Genomic DNA, 10,894 nt, shown 5'->3' with positions numbered 1-10,894 from the left:
ATATGACAACAAACATTAAAATTTATTCAAGAAATTCAGGGAAGTGTTCACTTTTTACACTAATTTCTGTAGCCATCACAGGACAAGCTCTTCCAAGTTGACAGCCAGTGATAAAAGGTGAGTTTTGCAGAGGCTTTGAAGTATATTTACAAAGTGAGTGGATGAATTGCAATTCCTCCATAACTTACTATCTGAGGCACCTTGATTACTTAAGACACAAACTGACTGGAGACTGTGTGAACAGTTAAGGCAGATGTACTGCAGATATCTTAAATTGAAAAAACCTGTAAATTGAATTGTTTTAAATGTAGTCCATGTATGCAATCAAGTATTGCATGACTCTTTGGCCTGTAGAGCGTGTAACAGGAAGTACTCCTCATAAAGAATAAATACAAACATTTCTGCGAAACATTCAGAAAATATACAAAAACCTTTAACCCACCCACCCACCCCCCTCCCCAGTCAACACTGTGAATGCAGTACATGTACAAAACAAGTCCCAAAGCTGTGACACAGTAGTTGTGCAGGACCATCTCCCACACTGCAGCTCTCCTTCCAGTGATTGAAATAGACTTCATCCAAGATCAAATCAGCCCATGGACCAGAATATTTGATCAAGTATAAAGTCTTACAAACGTTTTTTTTTTGTTTTTGTATTTTGATATTTACAGTCCACACCGCAGAGACAGGGCAGGGAATAGTCAGGAAAAATCAGTGAAATTGGAAGTTCAACAGTAAGCGACAGGGAAGTCTCTGGGTTCAGACTTCCACGGCCATTAGGAATAATGTTCGTTGTCATGCCAGCTCGTCATCCAGGGCTTCTTCTCCAGCTTCTCCCAGTTGTGATTTCCAGGTTTTACAGCCCTCTCCTCTCTTTTGATCCGTACAGCACTGTAACTGGGAACATTGTCTTCATATTTGGCACGTTTGAAAAAGCCACACTGCAGAGAAGAAAGGAGGAACAAAATCAATGTTTTGTGTGAGACAAGGCTGCTTAAAAACATTCAGAAACTGACAAAGGTGGTTTGATCATCAATCTTTGTCGCTTTACTTCTTTGGATGTCACATTTTTTTTACAGGCGAGAGCCAAGATGCAGTGAAGCGAGTGTGAGAGGTGTCGACAAGCCATCTGCGTTCCTCCATACAGAAAGCCGTAATGATCTAATAACCCAGGGTTTTTATCATGTAGAGAGAAAGGAGCCTTCAGACAAGGGCAGCAAGTGGCTGCATTTGCAACTAGAGAAACAAGAACCAGAGAGGAAGAGAAGGAAACAAAGAGATGCAGAAAAGCCCCGCAGTGTTGTTCCTCAGAGCTCGTAATAACATTCATTTCTGAACAGCCATCACCTCCCTTGGCCATGCATGGAAACCGTAATGATCCACACATAATCATGTGTGAAAGAAAGAGTTTCAGGCGTAAACTGTTTGCAACAGTAATCAGTCAGCTTTTGAAATTGCATTCAGCGTCGTCGCTGCAGCACCATGTCACAGTGTGAGTTGCCCACTGCCTGCCTAAGAGCAGAAAGCAGCGCCCCTCTAGCAACAGGGAGAGAGAGAAAAAGTTGTGCCCAAAGTGCCACTTTTACACTCCTCCACAGTAGGCCAGATGATTTTACCCTCTCTCTTCTCTCTTTTTCTACGCATTTGATGTCAGCCTCTCTTTGTCTGGAGTGTCGTCTTTGTCCTTTTTCCCAAAGAAACCACACTGAGGAGAGGAACATCGTTAGGAAATGTGTGTAATCACTGTGTGTGTGTGTGTGGTACAGATGGTGCTTTCAAGACCCCTAAGTATTCAAAATGAAAACCTTATGAAGCGTCTTAAATTAATGCATGTGGGTGTACAATATACATATGCATTTTTTTCATTTTAGTCAGTTGAGACGCTGTGTGTGTCCCGGTCCCCCTGTCTTTCAGTCTTACCTTCCAGAGAAGGAAGACCAGCAGCCCCAGCAACAGCAGCCCCAGCAGGATGGCCACCAGGATGATCCACCATGGCAGTCCTGCATACTGAGCCGCACGCCTCTCTGGGAACACCGTCAGTCTGACCTGGGGAACACAACACAATAGTGGTACATCAGTATTAAGGAAAGGATAATGACACCGGACCTTTTTTGGTCAAAACATCGCTCAAATAAACCAGGATAAGAGTGTCAGGGAAATGTATGAGTATCTTTTTCATTGCCTCCACTAATATCCAGCCTCAGCTCAGGTTTTTGGATGTTCATGCATTACCTCCCTGCTTTTGACATCAGCATGAAGACCCATAAACTGCACTGTCTTGTGGTAAATAATCATTGTGTTGTTTCATTACCTGTGTGTCCGCGTTTTTCAGCACCATGTTCTTGGTTGTGCCATCAACAAGCAGAGAGGCCTTCACGATCACCTCCAAATAATTCAGCTCGGAGAAGTCCTGTTCAGTGAAAAAGAAGACGATCCGGTTTGGACGGTGTTGGGAGTAATCAAGGAAATCATTTTATATAAGGAGCGCAAAGATCACTGGTGTCAGTTTGAAGTTGCTGCTCCTTTCCCAGATTAAACAAATACTTCTGCTAAATCATCTTTATCCCTATAATTTACAACGATTTTGAGATACCCAGCCCTGGATCCTATAGGAGAAACAGCCACAGTGTTTTCAATACAAAACTAAACTAAAAGCAGAAATACCCTTGCAGAGTACCACTCTAATAAAAATAAGAGTACTCCATTAAAAATTATCCTTAGCAGAAGTGCTTAAAAAGTAAAACGTCAGTGTGATGATCTGTGTGAATTAAACTGAAGGTGTTAATGGTCATTTACGTAAGCTGTGGTTCTTTTTAAAGAGATCTGGTGCAAAGTATTTTTTCTGAACATGTTTTGCATACATGTGACCGGTTCATAATTCAGTTCAGTTCATTCAATCCCTTGTGCTTTACAAGTACCATCAAACTGTATTCAGATACAGATGCAGTACTTGAGTAAAACACACTTTCCTTTCACCCTCGTCTGTGCTGTCTCTCACCTCTATGAGGGTGCTGTTCCAGAGGCGAGATTTGACAGTGATGACTGCGTTACTGTCGAAGCCCCGCAGGGGGCAGCGGAGCTCCACACACCTCGCCCCATTGTCACATGACTGTAAGCAGACCAAAAGAGCACACAGTCATCACTGGATTCCCCCCCACTTGTTGGAAATGCATGTAAAAGATAATAATAGATCTGGAGGAATGCTGTACATTGTAACAGTGTATGAATTCTCTTGGTCAAAATCTTATAGATTATAAGATTATATCTCAGAAAAACCTGAATACACAGCTCTAGATATAGGGGAATGTTATAGAATGTTATAGAACGTTATAGAATAGAATAGAATAGAATAGAACACTTGGTATTACCAGTGTTGTATATTTCCTCTTATCAGTAAGGTGTGAGATAGAGCCCTCTTCATGTTTCTTAGTGTCCTCTATGGCTCGTCTCTTCCTCATGTTACTTTGTTCCTGAAGACACAGCAGAAAAACATACAGTAAGCACACCAATGTAAACTGAATTGGATTTACCTGACCTTTTCCAGGCTATAAAGGGAAGTTAATTGTCTTATCTATTTTAAAAAATATATATTAAAAACAGACAACCACACCGTACTTTGTTGTTTCAACCAACCTCTTTGATGCCGCGAGGGTTGATCTCTCCGCCAGGAGAGCAGATCATATTCTCCACTCCTGTGGAGCTGATGTCCATCAGGTAGAGCAGCCACTTCCCAGACGTTGCCTCCTTTGGCCAGTGGATGACCAGGGTGGCGGTGCCGAAGTTTGACAAGGGCTTTCCCAGGTTGATTATCTGTAAATCAAAGCAAAACGGTGTCCTACATCTGTTGGTATTAATTATCCAACTAAAAAACATAAGCGGTACGTGCAAGACTGTAGAATTAAGTTGACGTTCAGGGAATAGACAGACTTAGAAAGTAGGGATGGGACAACATATCGAAATTCAATACATCGCAATACAAATATGTGACAATATGTATCATGGGGCAGAAAAATTGATTGCGATATTAGCTCCATTTTATTCTGCTGTAGTAATCACAAATGAGTAATCACAAATCACAATTTCACAAGATCTCCATCCAAATTATATTATTTTCACTTTGTAATGACATTTTTAAATTGTTGCTTACATTCTAGCAAGACAATGCCATTGCAGGAAAGATTTGTGGCTGACAAATAAACATCATTCTGCACAGTCAGACTTTGTTGTCATTGAACTTTTATTTATTACATCGCATCGTGGTCGTATCGAATCGTGAACCCCATATTATGCATCGAATCGTATTGTGAGATAAGCATATTGTCCCATCCCTAATAGAAAGACATTGAATCTAGCCTCTGTGGAAAAGAAATGACTTAAAAGGTGCCTGTCTAATGACAGCTGTCCTGTACAGTACTCACCCTGAACTGGTATCTGATGGCACTGCCAATGTCACTTTCAGTCTTCATAGCTTCCTCACCTTTGACCTCTCCTGTAAAGTAGACCTGAGAGGGCTGGGCCTGCCTGGAAACACGGAGAAAGTACTGTCAATAGTATGAATATATACCTGTGTGTTTCTGTGTGCATGTATGTGTGGGTGTGTGTGTGTGTGTGTGTGTGCGTGCGTGTGTGTTTCTCTTACCCTGATAAAGACAGCTGCAACTCGATCACCACTTTTGCCTTTGCTTTGACCGGGGCTATCTGCTGCTGGTCGCTTGTCCTAACGGATCAGAGGTCACACACAGGTCAACTCAGACTGCTTAGGAACTACCATGATTCATCATATTGCCATGGTAATAGGTAAGTGAGGTAAGCCTGGTTCAAGCTGAAGTGCATTATGGTGCAGGAGCTTACGTGAGGCACCCCAAGCACTAACCACAAGACCACTGATCCGGTTAAAATGAACATACTATCATAACTGTAATGCCAATAAAAAAATCATTACAGCATATAAAGTGTAATAAAATATGATTAGGTGGTTTGTGACTAAGCTGTACTCACGTTGTTAGCTGTAGATCAATCTCCAATTCAGTAATGTTGAGAGAGATGCCTGCTGTACCTAGGATAATGTAGAAGGTCGTCTACATGCACACACACACACACACACACACACATACACACAACTTGTAAATATTGACATTGATGCATTTAAGATACCCAGAAGTCCCAGAGGAGGTGGACATTGTGTGATTTCCTCTCACCTTGGAGTCTCGTTTGAAGGGGTTTCCCAGCTCGCACTCAGCCTGAGAACCATTTTTATTGGCTGTGCAGGTAACCGGTTTCTCCTGGAATCAGTAACAAGGTCCAATCAGAACCACAAACTCTTATGTGTGTGTGTGTGTGTGTGTGTGTGTGTGTGTGAGAGAGAGAGAGAGAAAGCGAGAGACTCACATTGCTCGGTATGCGGAAGGCAGAGTAGGTGAGGGCGCGCGGGAAGGAAGCGACCACCGAGGCTTCGTACGCATCGTCTCCGTCCTGATTGGTCACTGTGATCTCCAAGGCGATGTCCTTCTGGTCGCTTAGCGTGACGACCGCCAGCCCGTCCTTCCTGCACACACATCCATGTTACACTGTGAGCCGCTACGCCGATGATAGTGTGTGTATGTGAGGTCCTTTGTAGCTCGGTTGGCAGAGTTGGGGATTTCCACTGACGTTATGCATAATACAGAACGACTCTTCGTACTGTAAGTCAGGTATCCATGACGTGTGTGTTTGTGTGTGTGTGTGCGTGTGTATGTGTGTGTGTGTGTGTGTCTACGGCTTACATTTTTAGTGGGGTGAAGACATCTTGGTTGGGCTTCCTGGAGCAGTAGTTATACTCCACCTGCAAGTTGCTCTGGCACATATTGTCCCCGCCGCAGCCCTCCTTCAGGAAATTCACCTACAGACACACACACACACACACATGTATATTAGAAACCGTGGCAACAGCATGTCCTTTACTCCACTCATACAGTCGGGTTCGTGCGGTCGTCTACCTCTACGCGAGATGTCATTGGCTCGCTGGCGTCCAGGACGGGCTGCACTTTAGGGAGCCCGCTCTGTCTCCGCTTACGCTTGGCATCCTGGATCTCCACGGAGACGTCGATGGGGATTCCCCGCAGCTTGTCTCGAATGTTGTCCTGCGGGATGACATCACAGGATGACATCAGAAGCAGTGTCTCAACACATATTATATGGCACTACATGGGGGATAGTATTGCACACTTCATTATCATTCAATGAACTGTGCTTTTTTTTAAGTACAAGCCCTTGTGAGCAGCTGTTTGTATGTGTGTGACAGAGTAGAGACTATTTTTATTTAGTATTAGTATATTATATAGTTATAGGAGTTATTATAGTTTGGGATTTTTTTCATTAGTTTTCATTTTTTCTCTTTGTTTTCTATTTTGTTTCGTTTGTTCGTTTTCAGCATGGTTTCGGTAGTTTTAGTTTAGTTTTTATGTTTACAGGTATTGTGTAACACAAAGAATAAATCCTAACTTCCTTTTAAAATTTCTTATCATGAATTTTTCAATTGGCGTTCAATAAAAATAGCCAAAAATTCTCTGCCCAAAATTCATTCTTTGTTACCCTGCAAAGAAACAAAAAGACAAAAACGAAACATTTCATGTATATTTTTGTTTTGTTTTAGTCAGTTTTACAAGTAGACAAGTTTTAGTTCAGTTCATCACAAAGTCTTGTTTTTACCCTTATTTCAGTTTACGACAATGTTCTTGAACACCTACTTTTCCTCTTAGCTTTAGTTTATGAGAACCTTGTTGGAGGCAACAAGAGGAGGGAGAGATGTCCAGGAGGAGTCCATACCTGAACGATGAGTTCACGCTTAATGCACTGCGTCTTCCCCTGGCCGGTGAGGGTGAGCGTGCCTTTGGACTCGTAGTTTGGGTCGGAGCCGGAGCCCTTGGAGACGATCACCCTGGACAGAAGACCGTTCTTCCTGCGCTCGGCCTCTGCCTCGATCGAGTACGCCACCGCTAGACGGGAAAGAGGAAGGGATGTAGGAGAGAGTGAAAGAGAAAGAGGAGGATAAAGAATGAGAGAGACAAACAGGGAAAATATTGTACAAGACCTCATTACTATGGATGTATGGTTTTTTGCTGTGGTATCTCTTTACTCTCTGACAGTAAGCAGAGGAAGAGATGATGAGGACAAATTGGCGAGTACTTGAAGTTTTGATTTAATAAAAAATATTGAATGAATAAGAGATGGTGTAGCTTGAGTGTAAAATGTCTGAACTTACTTAGTCTGGGTGTGTAGCTCTTGGGTTTGGCAGTGTAGCTGAAGCAAGCCTCAACAGTCAAGCTGGGAAAACAATTCAGTGTATCCATTGTCAGCCACAGTATTGGCATGGTGCTCAAATTTTACATGATGACATTCACAAATTAAAAACAAAAAAAACTACAGAATTTAAATAAATTATGGTTCTTGTTAATGAAGACTGGTTAACTTGAGTCCTTGCTGGACTAAATTATATCTTTACAGACTGGTACTTTCCCCCAAAATGGATGTGTAGTATTTTGGAATAAAACTATTGATATAAACAGGCAGATATATGTGACTGGCAGAACACACACACACACACACACAGACACACATACTGACCAGAAGTTGGTGCCACAGTTCTTCTTGGTGAGGTCGATCTCCTTTGGTGTGACCTTGACTTCCTTCTTGATGTTAATGACTGGGCGGGCTCTGGGATGACAGTGCTCAATCAGCATCTCTAGAAACCTTAGGATTTCTCCATCAGTACATGCATAGACAACGTAATATGGTGATTCACTTACCTGTAGACAAAGACAGAGTCAGAGAGGGATCCGACAGCCAGATCTGGGTAGGAGTTCTTATCCAGATCCATGTTGCCGGCCAAAGAGTAGCCAAACAGCCTTACTCCTAAAGGCGCACCGGACAGCACCTAAAGCAAGAGGAACACACGGTGAATGCAGCCACTTATTGTATACTCAAGCATAATATGGACTGATGTAACTACCCAAATCTAAAGCTGAGCTTGACTCGAGCCTGAGACTTTGACCCAAACTTGCATCCAAACTCAAACCAAGGAGTATAGCTTTCTGATTTTTGTAAGCTCCAACCTGACTAATGCCCCACATTGTGAAGAAAATTCTAATATGTTAGATAAGTATGTTGCATAAGTATGAAGCACAAGCCTCACTTGAGCCCATGGCGCATGAATGTCAAACTCTGATTTACCTGCCTACATCTGTTGACCACCTACAGAAATCTACTTTAATCTACTAAATTACAATTTATGACAAGATTTTTTTTTTCAAATATGTAGTTATTTGGCTTTTAATTTCCAAATGCAAACAATATTCAGAACAAGAAACATTTAGACAACATTAATATACATTTCTCAACATTTTCACAACTTTCCCACCCTCCCACCGCACAGACAAAAGAGCGTGACAGAACTACAGGTGACAAAGTGAAGTTAGTCAGTCAGTTTGTTACCTGTGCAGCTTTTTTCGAGTTGATTCCGCCGGCTGATCCGTGGTAGATGTAAACATTCCCTGCACCATGATCATCATAGGGAGCTCCCACTGCAACATCTGGCAGGGGGAAGGAGAGCAGTGACTTACAGTAAAGTGATACTGACAGATATACAAGGCTGACAGATATGCAGGTACACACACACACACACACACACACACACACACACACTGCAGCCTCACCATGGAAGCCATCCTGATTGATGTCTCCCAGGTTTTCCACGGCCAGACCAAACATGGAGTCCTGTGGTCCGTCTATTCTGATGGGTGTGACTTTGTCCCAGGCCCCGGCTTTGTTGATGTAGACGTACACGGCTCCTCCGATGTCCCGATCCTTCTCAAAGTACTGAGGGGCTCCCACCACGATGTCCTGCCAACTAGCAAATGACAGCACGGCATGTCGGTGAGCCGCATGATAATCAGAATCTTAATTCAAATCATTATAATAACTTTATATGTCACTTTTCAAAGGTGAGGGTACAACAATCTTAACAAACTGGCAAAAAAATAGCAATAGTGTGGAAAAATCAACAGAAATATTATATACGCATTGCTCTAAATTGCATTATTACATGCTGAAGTAGAACTCTTTTAAAAACACACTTTTTTATCTTTGACTTGAACTGTATGCTCTTTTAATTCTTGTTTTTGATTACTAAGTGCATTTGCATTTTTGTATTTTTTACTACTCTATTCTATTCTGGTCTATTCTATTTATTGTTCATAATTTTATTTATTGCTCACATTTTTATTTATCATATAAAGCACACTGTAACTTTGTTTTGAAAAGTATTATTTGTTCTACAAATAAGGTTGTTATTATGTACCTCTAATGAAAAAACTGACAGCATATTATGTGTATGTTCTGAAGCTGTTTATGTGCATATTCACCTCCATGCAGGCCTGTATATATGGGTATGTGTGTGTCTGTGTGTGTGTGTGTGTGTGTGTATGTGTGTGTGTGTGTGTGTGTGTGTGTGTGTGTGTGCGTCTGTGTGTGCGTGGGCACAGGCACAGGCACGGCGCATCTAAATCTACATCTACACAATGCAGAGTGTATCTCGCTGTGTCACCCACCTGTCTCCGTTAAGGTCCAGCACAGCCAGATCGTAGCCGAAGGAGGAGGCCAGCCCCTCTCCCTCCAGAGTGTACTCCTGCACCAGGATGTTGCTTGTGTCCGGGCCTTTCTTCAGCAGCACCACCGCTCCGCTGTGGTTCGCCCTGGGAGCTCCCGCCACCACTGTCAGCTGGCCCTTCTTGGTCAGGCTCTTCCCCGAGTCCAGAGAGAAGCCTTGGTGATAGGAGAAAAAGGGATGGTTGGTTACACAGACAAGAGGATTTTCAGGTACAGAAACAGACGTGCAGAAAGAGAGAGACAAACGGGCAGATGGGCAGGCAGACACGAGCAATCTAACAGATCGGTCTCAAGTGAGGAGAGAGCTACAGCTGTTTTCTTTCTACACACAGTATGGTAATGGGACACAGGGGAGAGTTTGAAAATCGACTGGCAATATGAAAACAAGTTCAAAACATGCATGAAACAGTACGATTTGAGCAAAAGCACTCAATCACAGCAACCAGGTAGCATACACACAAACTTAAGATGATTCTGAATTTATTTTCAGATGAAAACTAAAAAATGTCCACTTTGCAGATGAACAAAAACAATTTCACTCCTTCACTAGGCACAATGATGAGTGGACGTGCGATGCAGAACATGATTATCATCCAGGTAGTCCAACAAACCTAAATAGCTATTGGACGTCACCTCAGTCTCCGCAGCAGCCTGAGGAGAAAGTGACTTGTATACAAACTGATCATCGCTGGAGCTGGACACGCTGGTCATGAACACAACACCTGAACGTAAAGTGGATAAGCACAAAGACCCAAACGCCTTTGAAAGAATCCGGAACACACCACTTTACACGTGGGCACAAATCCAGTCCACACACACTGTTTTCTCCCTCCTGTGACTTAAGCTGTCTGCCATCTTTGTGCCGCTTCATTAAAAGCTCCCCTAACACACTTCCACTCCAGCAATCCTGCTCTAATGGGAGAAAACAGCCACTAGATCCTCAGTCTGACCAATCTTGATCCGGGGTGGAATAGTGCTTTCACACCTCTTTCCCCACTTGACAATGGAGCAAATGGAGTGACGGTGTGAGACAGGAGGGGGATGGACGGATGCAGTGTGATGAAGAATGAGAGAGGGAGCTATGTCATACCCAGGTAGCTGTTGGCGGGGGCAGGGACCAGGTCGGGGTCCATTTGGTTCTCATCTCCCACCTCAAATGGGCCGTCGTCGTAGAAACCCATTTCCAAAAGGGTGTTGTTGTTCTGTTCCACACGTACCACGCCTGGAGGAGGAGAGGAGAGGAGAGGAGAGG

The 10,894-nt window shown here is 43.0% G+C and overlaps 1 protein-coding gene across 3 annotated transcripts in view; it reads right to left on the bottom strand.

Moving 5' to 3' along the window:
- Position 1: 1 nt before the first annotated feature.
- LOC139644952 (integrin alpha-6-like) overlaps positions 2 to 10,894 on the bottom strand; it is an 18,229-nt gene continuing 7,336 nt past the window's right edge. The window contains exons 5-26 of one of the 3 annotated variants that reach the window (XM_071520498.1): positions 10,733 to 10,864; positions 10,254 to 10,364; positions 9,585 to 9,798; positions 8,691 to 8,884; positions 8,470 to 8,567; positions 7,785 to 7,912; positions 7,603 to 7,692; positions 7,241 to 7,302; positions 6,805 to 6,974; positions 5,976 to 6,119; positions 5,763 to 5,878; positions 5,389 to 5,545; positions 5,199 to 5,282; positions 4,999 to 5,078; positions 4,640 to 4,717; positions 4,419 to 4,521; positions 3,634 to 3,810; positions 3,369 to 3,470; positions 2,999 to 3,109; positions 2,312 to 2,410; positions 1,921 to 2,046; positions 2 to 941 (exon numbers count right to left, since the gene is read on the bottom strand). In XM_071520498.1, coding sequence (XP_071376599.1) covers positions 777 to 941; positions 1,921 to 2,046; positions 2,312 to 2,410; positions 2,999 to 3,109; positions 3,369 to 3,470; positions 3,634 to 3,810; positions 4,419 to 4,521; positions 4,640 to 4,717; positions 4,999 to 5,078; positions 5,199 to 5,282; positions 5,389 to 5,545; positions 5,763 to 5,878; positions 5,976 to 6,119; positions 6,805 to 6,974; positions 7,241 to 7,302; positions 7,603 to 7,692; positions 7,785 to 7,912; positions 8,470 to 8,567; positions 8,691 to 8,884; positions 9,585 to 9,798; positions 10,254 to 10,364; positions 10,733 to 10,864 — 2,741 coding nt within the window. In that variant the 3' untranslated portion in view covers positions 2 to 776. Of the gene's footprint in view, positions 942 to 1,920; positions 2,047 to 2,311; positions 2,411 to 2,998; positions 3,110 to 3,368; positions 3,473 to 3,633; positions 3,811 to 4,418; positions 4,522 to 4,639; positions 4,718 to 4,998; positions 5,079 to 5,198; positions 5,283 to 5,388; positions 5,546 to 5,762; positions 5,879 to 5,975; positions 6,120 to 6,804; positions 6,975 to 7,240; positions 7,303 to 7,602; positions 7,693 to 7,784; positions 7,913 to 8,469; positions 8,568 to 8,690; positions 8,885 to 9,584; positions 9,799 to 10,253; positions 10,365 to 10,732; positions 10,865 to 10,894 lie in introns of all 3 variants that reach the window. The other 2 variants (XM_071520500.1, XM_071520499.1) reach the window with 2 other exon arrangements.

Source organism: Centroberyx affinis, unplaced genomic scaffold, assembly GCF_046629955.1.
Source record: "Centroberyx affinis isolate AG114_WGS23_722 - 3 ecotype Tasmania unplaced genomic scaffold, CSIRO-AGI_Caff_v1 ptg000804l_1, whole genome shotgun sequence".
NCBI classification, from domain to species: Eukaryota; Metazoa; Chordata; class Actinopteri; order Beryciformes; family Berycidae; genus Centroberyx; species Centroberyx affinis.
Note: the sequence above shows the minus strand (reverse complement) of the source record. Positions and strands in the feature narration are given on the sequence as shown.